This window comes from Micropterus salmoides, unplaced genomic scaffold (assembly GCF_014851395.1).
Source record: "Micropterus salmoides isolate LMB-PRFRI ecotype aquatic unplaced genomic scaffold, ASM1485139v1 Ms_hic_scaffold_1, whole genome shotgun sequence".
NCBI classification, from domain to species: domain Eukaryota; kingdom Metazoa; phylum Chordata; class Actinopteri; order Centrarchiformes; family Centrarchidae; genus Micropterus; species Micropterus salmoides.
The window spans coordinates 13,000,042-13,022,245 of record NW_024040040.1 but is presented as its reverse complement, the minus strand read 5'-3'; the positions used below and the strand labels follow the sequence as shown (position 1 = coordinate 13,022,245).

Here is a 22,204-nt window from a genome sequence, read left to right as displayed (position 1 = left end):
CTGTTAAATAAACAAATTAAACTACTGCTTCCAAGCTGAACTTCAAAACAGATATGGTCAGCACGAAGGCTTTTAAGAACACACTGTAACGTTATGTTTCCCATTTTACCTGCCATTACAGTAGCAACGTTGGGATATGAAAGCCCTTTACGTCAATTACATAAGTCTGCGCTCACAGTTCACACACCTGACGTCTTTTCCGGCTTAATTAGGAAAGCTTGTCATTTAAACGTCTTTTCTCCAAGTAAACAATAAAACGAGCTAACATGTCAAATAGGCTACCTATATTTGCCTGTTTTATACAGTCTATGGTAGGCCTATTTTCCAGTAGTAGCCTAGGCCTGAGTATGTTTTAAGACTTTTTGTTTTTTTTTACCACGTCAAACACGGAGATGATAAAACTCCAAAGGCCTGTAGCTACTCCCACCTGTACCAACCACCCGTTGTTTCAATAATTCAAGTAAAACTAACAAGCCACAGCATATGTATTATTAAGGTTATGATGCTTCGGGTTCAGGTGCTTACCTGTAGCCTGTACTATGAAGGGAGTTCAACCTACTCAGAGTTAACTCGGGGTTATCAGGCAAACTCAGGGTTGACAAAATCTGACCGCCTACACTGGAGTTAAACGGTACTACAACGGTGGATAAGATGTTGATTAGTTGAGTCCGTGTTAACTTAATTGGAGTTGGTGCGCGTTCGACCGTGCAGGCAAAGTTTTTTCGCAACGTATTTCTCCAGAAGAATGCACGTTGGAAGTGTCTGAAAATTTTATATTTATTCATTTAGCTGACGCTTTTATCCAAAGCGAGTTACAATTGCTGTATATGTCAGCATGTCGCACGCCTCTGGAGAAACAAGGGGTTAAGTGTCTTGCTCACAGGATTCATCCCCGGTCTCTCACACCAAAAGCATGTGTCTTATCCATTGCGCTATCACCACCCACCCAAATTATGAATGTACAAGGAATAAATCCAAATCTAATATCGTGGCGGACGACAAAGCCAGGGCGGCTTGTTGGCATGCATGGAGTAAATTTGTAGCCTAATTATCTTCCCAGTGTTCTTATTGGGAAATACATACAAATACTCTCTATTATGTATTTTATGGACTCTTCTTTTATGTGTAATATGATTAAGGGCGCTTTCACACCTGTAGTTCGTTCATTTGGTCTGGACCAAGTGAAAAAAATGATACACTGCTGCATTTTAGTTCTGGTCCGGTTCATGTTCACACTGCAGTTTTACCAACGAACCAGAGAAATAACCATGAGTTACACAGACGTACAGGTAACTTGTTGATTGGACAGTTTTTGCGATTGTCATCCTGCATCATCAGGACCCACTGGGGAAAATCAAACTCCAGTGACTGACAGAAGTTTGTGCAGCACTTTAACGCTTCTGATCTGTATCACAAAGAGCTCACGAAGTGATAATTTATTATAAGTATGATTAGTAATGCTAGACAGCAGATTGACCGCATAGCCTATTATGAAAAATAACGTAAAAACAGGACATGTACCGTAATAATTCGGGGCTTCTTCGCCTAGTAGCTATGCTGTGGTATCGCTGTCACACATTTATGGACTTAATGAACTGACAGGGTAAACGAATACTAGGCTAGTTGACCTCTTTTTTAAACAGATTTTAACCTATTAATCAGGGAAATACCCGCACTGAAAAGTAGGCTATAGGCTAACTTACCTTATAAAATGATTTTCATAAACATAGCGGCTTATTCAGATCAATTATAAGATCGCTGAACGCATGTTGCTGTCAGCAGATGGATTTATTAGTGGTTTAGCTTTGGAAATAATGCTCAGATCACATCTGCTATAATAAAATCCTGTGTTTGGTTCGTTTGCTCTCACACCACAAGCGAACCGCACCAGAGTAGGTAGTTCGGTAGTTCGGTTGAACGAGGCAGGTGTGAAAGCACAAAGGCACAACTGCACATAAGGTCAATTGTAATAGAAGAAAAGGAGCCAGCGAAGAGGGGCAGGCTAATAATCCGAGACAGAATTTAATTTCCAAGATTAATCTACTAGTAAAAAACTTGAATATTTTCTGACATTATAGTATTTATGAGAGAAACTTCACTTTGCAAGGCTGCAACATCACACACACACGTCTGCCGTGTAGTAGCCTATGCATGCATTGGAAAGTTATATTAAACTTTGCAATCGGATTTAGCAGTGAGGAAATACTGGTGAGTTTAGCCCGCAATCACTATCATGCACCTTAGAGAGTTTGCCTTGGATTGGGCATATTCACATGCATCATTAACCATCTTAATACACTAATAGTGATACATCTACAAAAATTCAGGTGATTAAGCATTATTAAGTGATTTAGCCTTACTGATGTTATGTAAAGCCCAAGCTGTCAGTGGATGTGAACCATGATGTGAACATGACAGATTCAAGTTTTGAAAAGTTTTTGTAAAATATTGACTATAAACTGAGGATTCATTCTAAATCATGCAGCCACTGTCCCATCAGAATAAAATGCCTTGCAGACTCATATTCCCAAACATACAAAGATAAAAAGAGCGTTTCACTTTAGTTGTGGATACAAAGTGTCATCAATCTGAGCTCATTTAATACTTTGATATACAGTGTGAGGCCCAAATTAACATACCATAGTGTATCCTTCATTATATATTCACCCTGTGCTTGGTCTGTTATTCAAAGAATCTAAATTCACAAAGGAAAAATGATTGCTTGTTATCTAATGGCAGTGCACTGTTTTAAAGGAAAATGCTCAGACCTTCATTCATCACATTTATAGGTTTCAGATGGCAAAAAGATTTCAACTTGGGCAATTTGGAGAAGATGTATTTGATTTGTAACCAATCACCCCACTTTCACCATAATGGCTCACACTGGGTCCTTCTCTCCCAGCCTACTGCGTGAGGGACTGAGTCAGCTGATGTGCAGGGTGAAGTATGTCCAGCAGATGACAGCGTTTCACTTTGAATTTTTCTCCCTGTAGCTTTTAATTGGAGGACAGAAACCAGTCACTGCTGAAATTCAATGTTTTTTATTCTGATTCTAATCAATTAATATAATATCACTGGTTTTTGACTTGTTTAATTAAGACATGAAAACAGCAGTGTAGTATCCTTTGATAAGCCAGATATGTCAACAGTCAAATCAATATCCAACCTCACCACACAGACATCGATACTATTGTAAAATAATAAATTAAATCTCTCAGCTCTTGCAGGAAGTAATAGTAAATTGAAGAGCTTGGTGAGTGATCAGTGATCCATGACTTGCATCTTCCACACACAGGCAATTATGCCGTGCTGAACCATGGTGAGTTCAGAATTACTCCAAAACTGGGTTAACAGCTGCCTGCATCCACTCTAGAAATGCTTTCAGCTCTCTTGCTCTCTCACACAAACACACACACACAACAGCCTCTGCCATCTCTGCCACCTATCCATGCACAGACAATTGGCCTGGTTCTTCGAGTGGAAGACATGCCACACAGGGCACAGAGCTCCAAGTAACAAGGCCCAGTGGGACATGGAGGGGCATGGTATACCTGCCAGAGTGAGTAATACGCTTCACTAGTAAGTGTGAATGTGTACGTGTGTAGGTAGAGGAAGAAACAAAACATCTATGCATGTATGCTCGTAGCCTGATCTTCTCTCACTGCAGCAAACGTCTCCCCTCCACCTCCCCGTCACATGCTCATTATGCTGTGACACTGTAATGAGGTGAAAATTATTTCATTTGGGGGGGGAAGTGCAGAAACCTAGGAACTACCCCTTTTTCACAGACACACACACACACCATATGGCGACATGTTGGCTCAGATGAAAACATCTGGCGGCTTTCTATGTTCACCTGGGCACAGATGATTAGAATGTAGCTTCATGTTATAGCCATGCTATAGGGAACATGATGACGAGGTGCAACAGGATGCAGCTGCTCAACTCTACAGCAGTCTGACTCATCTAGTGTGGCTACTTTCATATGTGGGGAACTCTGAAAACCTCTTGTCAGCTGCTTTGTGAGAGAAATAATTAAATCCAAGCATCAGTCCTTATTGGCTTCACCACACAGAATTATAACAAGACAACTGGGAACATAGCATCAACAAACTATGATTATGCATGTTTAGGGTTTAAGTTTCTCATGGCAGATGTTAGGTAAGGGATTGGTGTGGTTAAGGGAGGGTAAGAGTCTGGGTAGGGCAAGTCTGGTCTGTACTGGACTGAACCAAGATGGTGGGTGACATGGTAGACATGAAAATCACATGTTGCTGTATTTTACGTTTGCTTAAAGGAACAATTTAATATCTTAGGGAAAACAAAGTGTAAAACCAAAGTTTAGGTTTAAGGTTGTAGGTAAGAGGGGTTAACATGTCAGACAACCAGCAGATACTCTACAAAGTGACTGCAGCTGGTCAAGAAATAATCCATCACATTGTAAAACTTGACACTGGTTTTTGCATGGATTAAACACATGAAATAAGGTGCTGGTTGACAGATTTGACAGAGCCAGGCTAGCTGTTCCCCCTTGTTTCCAGTCTTTATGCTAAGCTAAGCTAAACGGCTGCTGGTTCCATTGTCACATTTACCCAAAATGTTAAACAATTAATTTACCTGCACCAGGAACAGTGCACATGAATTGACATCAGTGTGGTGTGAAGGGGCTGATCAAGCTAAATGTCTGGAGCGTGGATGTGTGAGCAGAGAATGTCACCCTGGCTCGTGACATTTTAGGGGCAAGTGTCAGAAATCAGCTACATTCAGTCCCATTTTGTTTGACTGCACATTTCTTTCAAACTGGTTTTCCAGGTCATACCTGAAGCCTGGCTTTCTGTAACTGGAGTAGAGCTGCAACAAATATACAGTTAGTGAACAGGAGGTTTTTTTTTTTAAGGGGAAAAATGATTTTCACAGATTTTGCTGGATAATTAAAATAAGTAATTTACCCATGTAACAAGATTAATATGAGAGTGTATATGGGAATATAGGAATTATGCAGACTTTACTGGCAATAGCTGCCAACATCCCTCAGCTAGAGAATTCATCAGACATTTACAGTCGTTCAGAGATGGCTTTAAAGCTCATTGCTGCCTGTGTTATGAGCCACAATACTTAAACATTTCAATAATGTAAAGAAAGGGATATTCTAAACTACTGACTGCTGAAACACTGCAGCTACACTCACATGTAATATTGGTGTTTACTTATTTGCCTGACCCCAATAGTTGAGACCATTGTGCAACCAAAACGTGACCAACTTCTGATCATTCAAGAGGACCATATGGAGGCTAATTAACACTGTCTGGCAGGATTTTAAGATTCTTCCCCATGTGCCTTTGGTTTTTCCTTTCTCTCCAATGCCATTGCTTTGATCACAGCAAAATAATTAAATGGCTGCACTATGGGCACACTATGGGCAGAACGCACTGAGGCAATGGGGGGGACTGTTTATCTGCCTCCAAGCCCGCAAGAAGAAAAATTATGCTGTTTTTTTAGAGACATTATATGTGACAGTTTAACTGAGCAAACGTGCTTGTAGTTTTCAATTAACTAATTCCCCACTGAAAAAGCAAGTAGACTCATGCAACTGACCCTCCACATCTTCAGCTGAATTCTAGAAACACATATATATTAGGTATCGTTTATCGGTAAAAACTAATACTGCTTGAGTCAAAATTTAAACTCTTAAAATTTATTCCCAGTTTACATGATGATATAAAATGAGGGCAGCATCTTTTACACAACACAACAAATCCATCTCCTGCGTCTGGGGGCCGATCTGTGCCAACTGTGTGTGTGATTGCTGCCAAAAGTGCACTAAGGTCAAACAACAATCAGGACATGGGTTTTTTAAAGTGTTTCTCAATGCATTGGCTCTCCTGATTTAGTCTTATTCTAAAATGAGGCCGGGCTGATTCAGTCTCTGAGTGGAATAAGGAGACGTATTGATTGTTGTTTCAAGGTTTTACGGGAGACGGTAGAGTTATGGCGGTTGGGGCTGAATCGGCTCCCCGCCAGGAAAAGGGATCCGGGCATCGTCAGCAATCCATGCCACTGCTCCATAAACAAAGTGAGCCGTGTGGCGTTTTCTGCAAACAAATACAACCCTCTCACACACACACACACATACACACACACACACCCACACACACACAGACACACACACACACACACACAGACACACACACACACACAGGACTGAGAAATCACATTACCATAAATGTGGTTTATTAATAATAACAGTATCTCTTTTAATGAACATTGCAGATACATAATAGAAAATAAATCAGAAACAGGAGAGACGTCGTCTCAAGAGTTGTGAAAGTGCCTGGAATAATTCTGTGCTATATATTGTCATTGTTATTCATCCTCGTCGTCATCTTCATCATGAAAGCCAAGTCGCCAGAGATGTTCAAGTCATCATGAAACAAAAATGTGTATCGCCCCCACTTAGAAAATGCCAACGCTTGTGTATTGACACAGCCTCCCAAAGCAGGAGCGCCGATGCCAAACTCCTGTCAAAATCTCATCGATTCTACGCGTTAACCTCCAGTCCAGATTATTGTGTCTACTTTGAGAGGCCTTTGTGAATAATAACCATTGGTTTCATGAATATGGCTCGATTGTCTTCATCTTGAATCATGTCATTGTCTTGATTATATTTACACACTGCCATGTCATAGAGCACAACAAACGCGTCTGTTCAGAAGTAGTTACTTCTCATTAGGTAGGTGGATAAAAACAGGCCTAACTCTAAAAATCTATTGGTTGATCTCGCATTAAGAGGCCTCTGAAATGCCAATCTTACAGTGGATTTTAGGGGTTACAGCAAACACTTTGAAACTTCAAATTTTCTGGCCTATTCTGAAATATTCTGTAAAAGTAAAATCAAAAACCAATAACTGCAGATTGCAAGAAGATGGGGGTGGGGTGGGAGGTGGAGGGGGGGCACATGTGTTAATTTATTTGTTTACAAGTTCATCACTTTGCATATTTTATGGCACTAAATGAAACACATCTATGTTGTGAGATGCTGCAGGTATTTTAGTGTGAGGTTAGTTTCTCGGAAAACAAATAACATGGCACAGCTGCAGGAGGAGCAAGTACACCGGCCGCCTTCACAGGTCTGAGTGGACGTGTGAGAATAGCTCTTCTTTCTTATGATTTGATGAAATCGTACAGATCACGATGGAAGCTTCGCTCAGTGAAAGAAAGAGACCGTTTTGCGAATGAGAAGGGTTCGCTGTAGCTTGCTTTGGTCTAACTTTGCTCTAAGTAGCATTTCTATTGTGTAGTTATTATACTCCAGGATTTAATTAGCATTTTTAAATACTTTCTTGACCCTCTCAAGCATTAATTCATTTTTACAGGGAAGGGTTTCATTCTAAAAGGCTATTGGTATTTAGGAGAATGATGATTACAGGTCAGTAGGCCAAAAATACAATTGATTACATCCTCTATAATGTTAACTTGTTAATGTGAATAACTAGTCATTAATAACATTTCAAGTTTAGCATCAAGTAAGCAGCTGCTTTAAGGTGTTTCAGAGGTTCCGACTCATTTGGGAATGAAACTGTTTCATCGTTATGATCCTTAGGTCCCAAGCAGCCAGGGCCCGAGTTGACTAGTTCAGAACCAAGATGTGAAAGCCCTATTTTATTTATCCCACAGTGTTACTTAACTGACAAATCATTTCCGTTGACGAAGGGGGATGGCAGACAAATAACAGAGCTGTCATTTAAGAGGAAATGAATAACAGAGATAATGGTTTAGCCCTGGACAGCCTTGTTTGGTCCTACAGAGGAAACCAGGTACAGGTAATGCTTCAGGTGACAGCGGAGCTCCATCTGTGTTAAATTAACTGTGAATCGCTGCAATGACTGTTCAATCAGCGAACAGAAAAAGCCAGATGAGCTGCAATCCGCGGTGTGTTTGAAATGTCAAAACTCCTTTTTTTTTAATGATGAAAATACAAATAAACTTTTTTTCCCCCTCTTGCAATATAAGGGTAAGACATTTAGTGAATGACCTATCGATTTTTCGTGAGCTGTGCAGTTCCACATAACAAAACATTGTTTTTTTTTTATTATGTTTCCCCAAATACTTCCATCAGAAACTTTATAGGTATAACTTCTCTAAGCATAGGTATAACTTCTCTAAGCAAATATCCCTCAGTTACAAAAATAGACTTTTGTTTTTTCATAAAATAATACACATAATTAATTTTTCGGTGATAATAATCATCTGTTAAGGTAAATAGCAAGGCTGTTTTTTTTTTAAGTAAATGTTATTGTGAAAGAAACGAGAAGCCTAGCACCATATTCTTCATATCCCCCTCATAGATATGACTTTTCTGAAAGCATTGGAATATGATCGATTTGGGAAACCCATCTCTTCCCCGATCTCTGGACTCCATATTTTGCATATTCTGGTTGAATCCAGATTCTCAACCCTTACAGCAGCAGTGAAACCAGTAAACCAAATCGTTCTCATCTCCTGAAAGCTGTGACTTTTACCTCCCACCCCCGAAAAAAACGAAAGCTTTATTAACTACACCAGCCAACAAATTAAGATAAAGGTAACAACGGTTTATCCAAAACATCGCACAGGCCATTGCTTCACTTTTGTACAAACGGAAACAAAAGAAATAATAAAAAAAAAGAGTCCCAACTGATGTTAAAACATAAACAAGAAACATGTCCCAAACACTGATGCTACAAAGAATTAGAAAAACATATGTACAGGACCCTGTATTCCTTGACTTTCTGGGTAAATTATCATAGGTGTTGGCTTGTGTTACGTGAGTGTTTATACAGGCATACAAAAATGTTCTCCTTGATTCTTTTTTTTTGTTGTTCAGTTTCAATAAAAGCTCTTATTGGACCAAAACAAAAAAAGAAAAACTGCCACCACCTCTATCGCCAGTGTGTCCAGCGTATCTGATGCCCTGTCCTCCCTTCTGTCCCTTCCCCCTGGTGTTTCCTGGTGCAAATTCAACAGCAGCAAGTAGCTTAGTGCCATTCAGGTCCATCTGGCTCCGGTGCATTCAGGGTCCAAGTGCCAGTGGTGAGTCCTCCCTGTGATGGACATCATATAGATCCACAGTCTATCCCGCCTGGCACCGTCTCTGTCACCAGATGACGCTGGATATACTGGTCTCTCTGGGCAGCAGTGGCAGCATGGCATTGTTGCCGTGGGCCTCCTCCAAACTCTGCTGGCGCGGCGACTTGGACTGCGGCCGCTGTCCATTGATGAGCGTCATGGGGATGTTGCAGTAGGTGTGCTGGTTGCCTAGCGTGGAGAGCGGCGGGAGGGTGCCGCCGGGCGGCAGGTCGTAGTCGTAGCTACGGTAATAGTGTTTCTGCCTCATCTGGGTGTGGCAAGAGTTGTGGAAGGTTGAGCGCAAGTCCGGGTGTGCCGTCGCCATGGCGGTGGAGGTGGCTGCCGCCATGGAGATGGCCGAGACGGTCTGGAGCTCGCTGAAGGGGCCCTGCTCGCTGACGTCCAACACCTGCTCGTGGGAGATGCTCAGGGGCTCCATGCGCTTGAAGGGCATCTCGTAGAGCAGCTGCTTCCAGAACTTGGAGTTGAGCTTGTTGCTGGACGGCCCACGCCACTTGATGACCGTAAGCATCTTGATGGTGTGTTTGAGGGCCTCCACTTCCTGGTAGTTCATGATGCCACGCAGCTCGGCACACTCTATCAGGATGACCTTGATTTCACCGGTCACCAGCATGTTGCGCAGCCTCGTCTCCAACTCAAAGATGCTCCACCCCCTCCGCACGACATAGCTGGGCGTCATCACGATGATGAGGCGCTTGCTCTGGTCCACACAACGTGCTACGTCCTCGATGTAGGCTGAATACACAGAGAGATACAAAGATAAATTTGTATAAACAGTACAAATGAAACGCGTATTCTCTCTCTGTATGACATATTTCTACTTGCTTGTTTACTGTATTTATTTTCAGGGTAACTGTAGTTGTACATGAAAGTACACAGAGCTAATGGGTGATGAAAATATCACACCAGCTTTTTGAAGAACTCTCTTAGCGACTGCTTATCAAACTCCCTTTTATTGACGTTTCACACATCCAAACCCAATTTACTTCAGATGAAATAAGTGTGTTTTTTAAAAAGATTGAAGTTGTTTAAATTAAACATCGGGCGAGTTTTAAAATCTGCATGAACACTAATTTATTTCACGTTCTGACATGAGGATATTGATACATAAGAAGAAAATAGATATTATATATTCTAACGTATTCTAACTTAAATAAGCATCTAAAGCCTCTGCAGCATTTAATAATGAGATGTATTTATACAGAATAATAGACAAAAACAAGAGGATCCCCTTCCTCTTGTTTTTGGAACAAGAGGAAGGGGATCATTTGGTTTGACTAAAAGATGACAAACATAAAACACTCAAAGCCAAGCTGTGAACCTACATTTGCAACACCTGAAGATAAAATAAGTGTGAGTTTACAGTAAATACAGTATTGTTTCCATGTCCCTAATGAGTAGCTCAGCTGCTTGTGTAATGATGAATGTGATTAAGTGTTTTCCCAGGCCTGTCCTGGGTGTCAGGAGGAAGAGGGGAGTGTGTGTGTGTGTGCGTGCAGCTAATGCTTGCTTTTAGCCTTTCTTGGAGGAGACAAAGACAGAGTGGCTCCTCAACAGCAGCTAGACGGGATTAACTGGTCTTCACTTCCCAATCAAAGCTTATGACCCTCTTGTGTGTTTGTGTGTCTTCTGCATGACGGAAAATTGTGTTTCCCTCTCTCTTTTTGTCAAGAGGCACTGAGTGTGTGTGAAGGAATAATATCTTGCTGGTCTTTAAGTAAACAAATGCCACATCTCCTCTGTGTCTTCCTCTCCATATCTCTGCGAACGAACTCCTCCTTTCATGTCACGCTCTGCCTGAGGCTTCCTGACGAGAGAGACCTGATTAGAGTACACTTGGATTTGAAGTCGGCCTTTACCTCAACATGACAAGTCAATCTCTTCGCTGTTTGCTAATTGGTCCTCATGCAGAAACTCGTCACAATGTATCCCTGGAGCTACAACTCCCCTGTAGTACTGTTCAGTTTAGGTTAAACCAATCAGGCAAAAACAAGTTTTTCTTTTATGTCATCATGAAAAAAACTAAAGGGAATGGATAAATGGATACTGTATAATTAGCTAATGAGTCCTAGTTTCATTTTATGGTTTGAATTGATTCAACTGAAAGTAAATCTGCCCTCTTGGGGTGCTGTCTGGTAACACTTTACAGCTTTATAGATTCAATTCCTCTGTCCAGAGATCTCACAAGCTTTACATTCAAAGCGTCGCTTGTTTAGTAATTGATTCCTGTCTACATAAAAAATAAAATCAACACTTAATTACATGAGGCAGAGAATCACTACTCTCTATAGTTTCTCTCAAATTTGTAAAGGGAAAAGCCCATGCTGACAACTAATCAAGACATACTGGACTGCCAGAAATTCCTACTTCCAACTAAATAAATATGTGATGGAAGTCTGAATTCTCAGTAGTACAGTGGTAGTAAGGAAGACCAAAGCAGAATTACCTACAGATATTACACAGTATTACTCTGGTATACAGCACTGTATCATGTGACACATACCTGAGGTGTAAATACAAAAAACAAAACATTAACTTAGTTGTATTGCATTAAGAGTTCATTCTCATTTAGAGTTCTATGCTAAGAATGCTATATGTCAGTCAGTGAAACACTGTGTGGCCATCATCGCTCCACATTTTATTTGTGGTAACCTGACTTGCAATGAGGTTGCAATTTACCAGCTAAATCCTGAGATCTGCTCAAATGGAGTTACTGGCACCAAACAAAGCAACAACTACATCATCAGAGGGAGATTATAGATTGTGATGTTTCACTACATAAGAGACTAAAAGATTGTCATAAAATTCCCATTGCCTCTTTTATCCAAATTGTGTTTTTTATAGGCTTCTTACACCTGATTTTGCTTTTTTGAACACACAGGAGGCGTGTGGAGGACAGGAGCACACAGGAGGCATTACTCTAGGTGGAAAGTATTTCACGTTAGGTATGTGGTATCATGTACAGGTATAAAGTTTAGACACAACAATAAAATATGAATATATCTCTGGGACTGACAATCTGCTTAAATGTTTTTGAGGCAGAAAACGCCACACATCTAATTTTGTAAGCACACCAAAAAAAAACCCCCCCCCCCCAACAAACTGTGTGACCAATCTCCAATTCAGGTATATGCAAGTGCATTTATTTTAACAAATTATGCATTTAATCATGTTTTATGAAGGCTTTATAATTTGTAAATAATGGCTTTATGAATGGTTAATAAACAGTTTATTAACGCATCAATAGGACAGCCAAGTAAAAGGATTTTTTACAACCTGACAACCCAGGTATTAATGGCTTATTACTAACCAGACCATTACCTTATTAACCACTAATAAAGCCATTAGTAACAATGTATAAACCAGTACAATGTATGACTATTATAAAGTGTTACCAAAATGACCTTCTACATTACGTGTGTTGACACGAGCGTTAAAAATCTTGGGAAAAAGTACCTCTAAGTAGTCTTGTGTCATCCTGGAAATGATCATTGGTGAAACCTAAACATAGATATTTACATTCAAAGTATGATCGTAAGATTTTGCAGAAACACATTTTTTTTTAAAACAGTTCTTTCAATGTGGGGACATGGCGCTGGCATAAACTGTGTTTCTCCACTGGTGTTCCACTGGCGATTGTAAAACGGTAATCGCGCTGACCAGTTTATTCCAGTTTAATATGGGACATGTAGCATAAAAAAGCAAAGGAAAAGCCTTTTGTTTTGGTGGCAGGAGTTAAACCAGGTTGTACTTTAGCTGCCATATAATAAACAATACTGAATATAGATATTTCAGAAATCTATCAGAGTGGTGAGATGTTAAAAATAATCCAACATAACTGTGGAATAACAGGTTACTTATCAGCAGCTCAGGAGAGGGATTGTTGACACATGCTGGAACCCCAAATGGCCAAACTGTGTTTATCTATAGCTGTGGATTATGCTTTATTATATTGACTGTTGAGATGCTAATACATTCCCAATGGGAACTAAATGTTTATACATAGACACAATAAGCCAGCGAGCTGTGCCACCGTGCTGGAGTAGCGGCAGACACATTTTAGATTCGTCTCAATCCTTGCATTTTTATGCCATTTTTCCCATATTACAACAGTCCCCCCCTGCATCGAGCACGCAATCACAGCAAGGGATTCAGTTTATAAGCTTGGCACAATGCCACTGAAGAGGAACATAATTAGTAATGGCGGTATGTGCGGGAAGACAGGCAGATGCAAGTATTCAAATGGAGGCTAATAACATAATGATATTATCAAACACATCTGTGTGATGAGTTAATCAAAGATAAGCAGGGGGCATGGCGAGATGCTCCATTAGAAATATACTGTGTCAAAACATGCATTATATCCATGCATAAATAGCTTTTTCGATTGTACAGCTGACACCATTACACAGCAGCATGCAGAGGTACAGTCTGTATGAAGCTGGATCAGGAACATGGACTGTAATAATAGGGTTGGCTCTTTCTGCCAATTATGCTGCCTATATAATATAGGCTAGTATGCCTCCCACAGGCTTTCGGTAGTGTAGATAATGAACTTTAAATACGTGAGCTCTTAAAGAACCAACTAATAAGTCCAGACCTTTTGTAGTGCATATTATTTATATTATTAAGGGATAATGTATATTTTCATAATTCACCTTCATAAAATAAAGGTATATTATATTATTGCTGTATTATTACTTAAGTGCAGGCAGCATTTTAATGATGTATCTACATATCTGGGTAGTTTAATCCATAACAATGCACCATATATTATAAGATGATTAAATGATTTGGGTAAAAACCTGCAGGGTAACTTGTTACCATAACCGTCAAATATATATATATAGTAACATAAAATGGAATCAAAGGATAAGGACCTCCAAATGTACATGAGAACTTTAGTAAATGTAGTTAGTTACTTTTCACATAAGCATAAGTTATTTTAAGTCAAGTATGATTTATCTATATATCTCTTCACATGTGCAGGCTAAAAATTGCATTGTGTAATTATCAATTACAATATACAATAGATTACCATTTAGTTTTTTAGTGTTGGATTCATGAAACACTGTCACGTGTAATCAGTTGCTCTTCAACCCACTTTCTTAATATAAAGCCTTCCTGCACAGCATGCATACTACTGCAGGGAGAAGCTATTACAACAAAGCCAAATTAAACTTCAGGGGTTCAGAGGCGCTGCTTAAAACACTGGGATACTTCCAAGACCAAAAAAAATTCCTGTTATGACCTAAATGTTCCTTGAATAGCCACAGGGATTGGCAGGTTTCTTTGAAGTCAAACTGCTGTCAGGAGGTGCGCTTAGCAGTGGATCCCAAACTTTTTTGTCAGACTATGACACCATGGGGGGGAACTTACACTGTACCCTTTCATGGATGCCACCCATCTTGTTACACATTCGTTCATCTGAATTGGATGATTTTCAACTTTATTTAATAATCTTAAATATTAGTGGTTGTTTATATATATATATATATATATATATATATATATATATATATATATATATATATATGTATGTATGTATGTATATTCCAACCATTTATTCATTACTTTAGCTAACCATTTCAACTGTTAATACAATACTTTTAGCTAACGATTTCAACTCTTTATCCAATGCTTTATCTAACCATTTAAACTATTTATCCAATACTTTAGCTAACCATTTCAACTCTTTATCCAATACTTCAGCAAACCATTTCATTTAAACTCTTTATCCAATGCTTTATCTAGCCATTTCAACTCTTTATCCAATACTTTATCTAACCATTTCAACTGTTTATCCAATACTTTAGCTAACCATTTCAACTGTTTATCCAATACTTTAGCAAACCATTTCATTTAAACTCTTTATCCAATACTTTATCTAACCATTTCATCTGTTTATCCAGTGCTCTATCTAACCATTTCAACTGTTTATCCAGTGCTTTATCTAACCATTTCAACTGTTTATCCAGTGCTTTATCTAACCATTTTAACTGTTTATCCTATACTTTAGCTAACCAATTCATTTCTACTCTTTATCCAATACTTTATCTAACCATTTCAACTGTTTATCCAATACTTTATCTAACCATTTCAACTGTTTATCCAGTGCTTTATCTAACCATTTCAACTATTTTTCTAATACTTTAGCTAACCATTTTAACCGTTTATCCAATACTTTAGCAAACCATTTCAACTCTTTATCCAATACTTTAGCTAACCATTTCAACTGTGTATCCAATCCTTTTTGCTAACACTTTTAACTTTAGTTTTTTTTAATATATATATTTTATTTTTTATTTTTAGCTAATTATTTAAGCCATTTATTCATTAATTTTAGCTATGCTGACGGTTCCAAGGTCACTTGGTGTTCAGGTGTTACAGCTGACTCAATATCTGGATATGTTTTTGTATATAATAGTAATAATATATAATAGTATAATAGTAATTTAGCTACTCCACAATCTTTCCTTGGACCATCTGGCGACTGCAGAACACATTGAAGAAAGTATAATGGAAAATGATGACACTCTAGTTTTCTTTCGTATTTTCCTTTTATCCCCCCACAAAAATGTACACTGAAGAACCCATAAATGTCAAACTGATCCACTTAAGTTCAGCCACTGGTTAGAAAAAGCTAATTTTATAATGATTGGATTAAAACAATGATGGTCTTACAGGTCCAGTTACACCACAACACAAATGCATAACAGAAAAACCACAAACAAGGCATATCACCACTGCACTGACAACACGAGCAACACCAAGCGACAGAGCATTCGACACAACTTGACATCGCCGTGAGAGAGAGAGCTTACTTCCTGTGGGGATCAAGTCCCTGTCTGGAATGAAGAGTTTATACCCATAATGCTTCTCCAGCACGTCGGGGAGGATCTCCAGGGCAAAGCGCTCCTCCTCTCGGGTCTCCTGGCTCCACTGGTCCGGATCCACTTTGGTGTAGGACAGGTAAGCATCATAGTCTTTGTTTTCTGCAGGTAGAGGGGGAAGACGCACACAGAGATGGGTGAAATATCATAGCTCCAGGTATCCACCAGGCACACCAGCAAGGTTAGCAGAGTCTTAAGGATCTTGTGCTCAGATCCTTCAAACCAGACCATTTATTTTAGTTTTATGGCCCCTGCTTTATAGCTGGGGCAAAGAGAGAATACAAGCCTTGGTCTTAGCAAACTGTATAAAAGAAACCTGTTCCCTTGAATACTTGTATCACTTCATGTATGGCCATAAAAAAGACTCCCAAAACCTCTTTGCCTCAATTAAATGCGTATATGTTTTATGATTTAGACATTATGTTTCCTGCTTTGGTCAGCAAAGTCTTACACTGCTATACCCCAGATGCTCACAATCCATTTTCATACTGGTATACAGAGAGCTATTCATTCACTTGGAGGGAGACTTCATTGAGACAGGATGCCTCCATTACACTGACCTCTGGGCACCTCTGCCCATCTGAGTGCTTTTCATTACAGCTCCGTCCCCACTGACGAATAATGTTACCTTGATAGCTACTTTGCCCACTGCAGGCAAAACAAATTAGACTCCAGCCTGAGCTAAATGCCCAGCACTGCTTGCTAGGCGGCCGCATGGCACAGGTCCATCACCCACATGAAAGCTCTGATTGATGACGGATTTGAAAGGAATGAGTGGAGAGACGGAAAGTGAGAAATGAGGGGAGACTTTAATTTTTCTTCTCAAGCTGGAGCACTTCAGTACATAGGAAGGAGATAACTGCTTCTGGATCCTGCAGTAACAGCTCAACTCCAATGTTGTGCTCAAAGCTGATTGAACTTTTTTTTCTGGCCTGGAAGAACTTGACTGGCCTTCAGAATCCTAACCCTAACTCCATTAAACATCTTTGGGATGAATTGGAGAGCCAGCTGTGAGCCAGAGCCCCCACATCAGTTTCAAGTTTTTATTAGAACGACCAAAGAAATAGTCCCTTAGAAAAGTGTTCAAATGTAAATTTTGTTTTGGATTAAATCCCCTTCCTCTCCATTGTACTAGGGTGAAGTCAAAGGTTTTGGAGGGGGATTTTAAAATCAGGAATCAGAAACAATGCACAATAATATCATATTTTGGGGGTCATATTCATCATAAATAAAAACTTCTTTATTCATTAAATATATTCATATCTGTGCCACAAAAAGAGGGGAAATCAGAATTGGGACACTGAGCTGCAATGTGAACACAGCCTTTGAGATAAACTCATTAGAGACACGGGCAGGGTTTGGATCTATGTGTTTCTGAGTGTTTTCATTATGACTCTTGTGTCTTTGCTTTATAGTGGTCACCAGCAGTGCAAGAGCCGCGGGGTGATGTTAAACCCGCCAGGACACTGGAGAACAGGGGAGCAGAGGATGAGAGAGACGGGTCGAGAAAAGCAGAAGGGCAAATGGGTTCAAGAGGGGGGATTTTGGGATCAATTCTCAGTATGGTCTCCTTCTTTTTGAAGCCTTTAATATCCTCTCCATTTTACACTACCACCTCTCTCTGGGCTGTGAGACTGTCAATAAGATTCACTCACTTCCCAGAGGGTAATCTTGATATTTGGCAAGTGCTCACCACTCTTACATGACACCATGTAATTAATCTAACTCGTTTTTATAATGTGCAATTCATTTTACAACATCAGGGACATGTAAAAATAATTGAAATGTAACCTCATAATCACTTAGTGTAACCATCTCTGAGGCTTATATTCCACTTCACGGTGACATAAATCTCCCTTTCTGTTTTTCTCTGGTAGCCTTTAAATGAAAGCTATGTAGGCAGAGAAAGGTATTTCAGTGGAGCTGATTCATTCCTCTGTAGTGTGAGAGAGAGAGAAGGGAGAGGCAGAAGGTGAATCTCGAAGGCGGAATGACCCTCCTCTTGCATCTTGAGGAGTCACTCCTCTGGTGAGGTGTATCTGAGGGCGCAACACACCTCTGAAACCGCATCCAGCACACCTCCATCCCACATGCTGACTGCAAAGGGAGCGGCTTGACTTATGCTCACTGCACTTGGGGAAGGGGGGGTTAATTTATGCATGTGATGTGCACAGAGAGCCCACAGTAACATTGTGAACTCTTGAACTCGCGGTGGAGAGCGCCAAGAGAGTTGGAGGCGTAATCTCTGGGATATCTCTGGGCTCCATTACATTTAATGGAGAGTAGATTGGAAAGTAACACACATACTTAACTCTGAAACTACAAAAGCACATGGGGTGGACTGCTAATGAGTAGTTGTTTTTTAAACATAGCATTTTGTTTTCCATAATTTAATTTAGCCAGAAGAATATGGCTTTGCATCAGACAGTAAAAAGCAGACTGCCATTGAGATACAGTGATTGAATTTTGTTTAAACATTTAGTTTGGTCCTCGGTGCTTTGCTACTCCTTTTCCACTCGTTTTGAAATAAATGGGGCACACTAAATATATGAAACATCTCTCAGTATACCACAATACAATACGACAAATACAGACGACAAAAATGACCATAAATACCTCACGGAAACAGTTTCAACAAAGACTGAACAGTATAAACTTCACAATGGTAGGGCTGTTGAATTACGCTGCAGGTGTGACTAATATATGAGTGTATATAGGTCTGCGCCTGACGATTATTTCCATTAATTCTTGGGTCAATAGAATGTCAGAAAAAAGCGAGTAACACTTTAGGATTCCAGTCTGTATTGTCAAATAACTTCCAAGCAGTGTCCTAGAAAAAACTGTATAATTTGGTACTAATTATAGGGAAAATAGACACATTGTCAAATTGGTACATTGTATGTGTACTCTGTGTTTGACAGGAGATAAAGGTGATGAGTTTAATTATATATTTAAGTTGTCCTGGTCCTCAGGATGAAAGAACCAGATTAAACAATACTGTAGAATTAGTCCAAGCACTGCTAAATTTTTAATATTAATCAGCACTGAGATTATCAGTCTTGAGAGTTAACCAGTCTTGCAGGAGATGTTAAAATAAGATTGGCTACCTTTAAGTAACTGAATATTTACCCAAAGTTTGATAGTTTGAATCAATTTATTGATTTCATTTTGTATTTATTGTATTGCATTTGCCCATTACAGGGCAACATGTAATGCTGTCCACCTACTTTATTTTGGTGTCTACTGTTTTTTTACATGCAACTATATCTACATACTCCTTGAGGAGTTAACATAGAATAAATAATGTTTTAAGCCCAATTACCTAATTCCAAATAATGGCTCTGTAACTAAGAGAGTCAGCAGGTCACCTGAACAAAAACATGTGACATTTGTCTCAACAAATATGGAGATTACCGTTTACGGCAATAAATAAAGGATGATGTTTTAAATGGAGCATTTCTCTATAATTAGTACTAAATCACAGCGCAAATCTAGGAAATTAGCATTACCAAATACCATTTCTCAGTGACCAAGGTGATTCCTCCAAAATGTCTTGTTTTTCAAAAATAGTTATATTGGAGAAAAGCAGCAAATCCTCATGTTTGAAAAGCTGAAGGCATTAATGCTTGATAAATGACCGAAACGACCTCAAGAGATCAGTCAATTAATTGACTAATAGACTAATAGATTTTAAATCTATATATACTTATCTGTGATGATCAGTGTTTCCCCCACACAGAAGCTATTTAGCATAACCTCTCCACTTGTCTCCTTCCTTTTATTATATCTGACAATTTCACTTTGGAAAAACAAGACGCCGCTTGACCTTCTGATTACAAATGAGCTACTTTGCAATGTTCACCTCTGCATCTTCAATAATGCAAATGACACGGGATGTATTACAGTCACTGTGTGTGTGAAATGTGAAAACTATTAATGCTCAGTATTGCCAAACTACACTGAACACAGACGGCGCCTCATAATTCCACACCGCGCTGACAACACTGACATTCGTATTTATGGCAGAGTGTTGATGAGTTCCCACCTCCTCGACAAGCTTGCTCGGCTGTTGTCATCATGAAGGCTATTATTGATTCTACTGACACCCACACAATGTGACAACTGAGTGGTCTTTAACTAAATTGCGCTGCTGACAAATAGCTGACAGTCCCTCCTATTGTTACGTTAAAGCTTACAATTTTACATCTGGCAGAAGAAGGAGGCAGGCGTTCATTTAGTTCTTTGAGTGGTCACAATGAAACACAAGCACTTTCTTGGCAGTGTGTGCGGATTTATGTTGGGGGGAAAAAATCTCTGTGCATCCGAGACACTGCCTTAAGGGCTTTATTAATGAAAATAGTGTGTGTGCAACTATATCTTACATGCAGCTACTTCTCCCTGTCAGTGAAGTGGTTACCATAGAGATGGGATCTCTGTGAAGTACCTCCTGCCATTGCTTAGAGACTGTTTCCAACTAGCAAACATGTCTGTATTGGTTCGTATTTAGTGTCTTATCCTATGCTATTCACCTACAGTACAGTGTCATTTGAACTGGGAGATGACTTGTGACGTGCACGTGCGAGTGTGTGCACGCTTACGAAAGTGCGCGCGGCAGAGGTGGCAGTGAAGTGATCTAATCGACCGCAGCATGGAGGAAAGTATCAGGGGTCTCCTGAGAGCTCCAGAGGCAGCGTGCTGTGTCTTATTGAACCTGATCCCCTTATACTGGAGAACAAATTGAAAATCTGTTTCTCTCTCCAAGCACTCACTTGGGTGGCACAATTAAAGGAGACAATTGCTGTTTGGCATTAAGTTCAAGCCCTGACATTTTTTTCTTCCCCTTTTTCAACACAACTGCCTGTGGGCCATCCATTACGGCAAAGCTCCGCTTTCCGGGGCCGGACGCCCAACACAGCCAGAGGTAATGACTTTCATTGAAATGCCTGATGTAGCAGCCAAAAACAGTTAAGCAGAGCTGGGAGAGAGTATGAGGAGAGGAGTGGGTTACGGAATACTTTTTACCTTTTAACACTCATAACTCTCTCGCCGTCTCTCTTTCCACTACATACAGTCCCTCAGCCTCTCTGAACTAATCTCATTCCCCCTGAATTCACTGCTGCGCTGGTACTTGAGAGACTCATTACAGGGGAAATCAAATTAAAATTTGCCCCTTGTCTCAGTTTGATGCATTCTCAAACCAAGACTCATCCACCAAGCCCAATCACAGGTTTTTCCCCCCCTTTTACTATTGCTGATGGGGTCTCAGAGTTAATGTTTTTGTCTGGCACAGGGACTGTGTTTTAATTTGCTTTTTAGAGAGTGTTTAGAAGAATATAATATCCTTCCACACCAGCACTTGCTCATATGCAGTTTGCACGCAGACACATCAACAGTAGACACCTACAGAATCACAAACCAACCCCTCTTAAATTTAAAATGTTTGCTTCAGAATTCTGTTCGTTAGCAGTAATTTCTAATTTTCAGAGTATTCAAGAGGTTATTTTTTGACAACATGTTGTCCAAGTTTGCCTCAGCTCAGGATAATGTGCCTTAAGTGACTCAATATAGCAGAGCATAGAGATCAACAGCGACACGTTCCCTTTCGACAAAAACTAAATTGCACCACTTGGGCCGTGATTTCACCCAAACTACCACTGCATTAAAAAATGCAGCTTTGTTAAAATTATACTATTTAAAATCATCAAATGATGTGTATTGTGTCTCTAAGTACTGTATTTTAAAATGCAATGCATCTGAAAAGCTTCCAAAATCACGGGTGTATAATATAAACACGACTTCGTTCCTCCTTATCCTGTCACTGGTACCTGTAGCAAGACACTCATAATAATTATAAATTGGTAGCTTGTTTGGGAGCAATAAGCAGAGCCATGGCATTAGTAAACAGGTAAATCTATCCCTGCGCAATGGACTTCTCCTAGTGCAGTGTAGCAACACAGGGCTAGATCATTTTTAACAAGTGATCAACAGAGGTGTGCGTCTTCTGCAAATGGCTGATACAGAAAGCATTGTGGACCCGTAACTGTATGGACAGTGGTCTTCTAATTTGTAGGTCATTTGGAAAAACAATATCCGCTATATGGATTTCCTCCAGTGTGACTGACACCAAAAGGTCAAGATCTACAGAGATAAACAACATAACATTGACATATACTGTACAGAAAATA

General features: G+C 39.7%; 1 protein-coding gene across 4 annotated transcripts in view; it reads right to left on the bottom strand.

Annotated features, from left to right (window-relative positions):
- Positions 1-6,209: 6,209 nt before the first annotated feature.
- Positions 6,210-22,204, bottom strand: part of LOC119902272 (interleukin-1 receptor accessory protein-like 1) — a 246,266-nt gene continuing 230,271 nt past the window's right edge. For 2 of the 4 annotated variants that reach the window (XM_038718369.1, XM_038718360.1), the window contains exons 10-12: positions 15,951-16,121; positions 12,583-12,627; positions 6,210-9,861 (exon numbers count right to left, since the gene is read on the bottom strand). In XM_038718369.1, the coding sequence (XP_038574297.1) occupies positions 9,134-9,861; positions 12,583-12,627; positions 15,951-16,121 (944 nt within the window). In that variant the 3' untranslated portion in view covers positions 6,210-9,133. The remainder of the gene's footprint in view (positions 9,862-12,582; positions 12,628-15,950; positions 16,122-22,204) is intronic. The other 2 variants (XM_038718386.1, XM_038718377.1) reach the window with 1 other exon arrangement.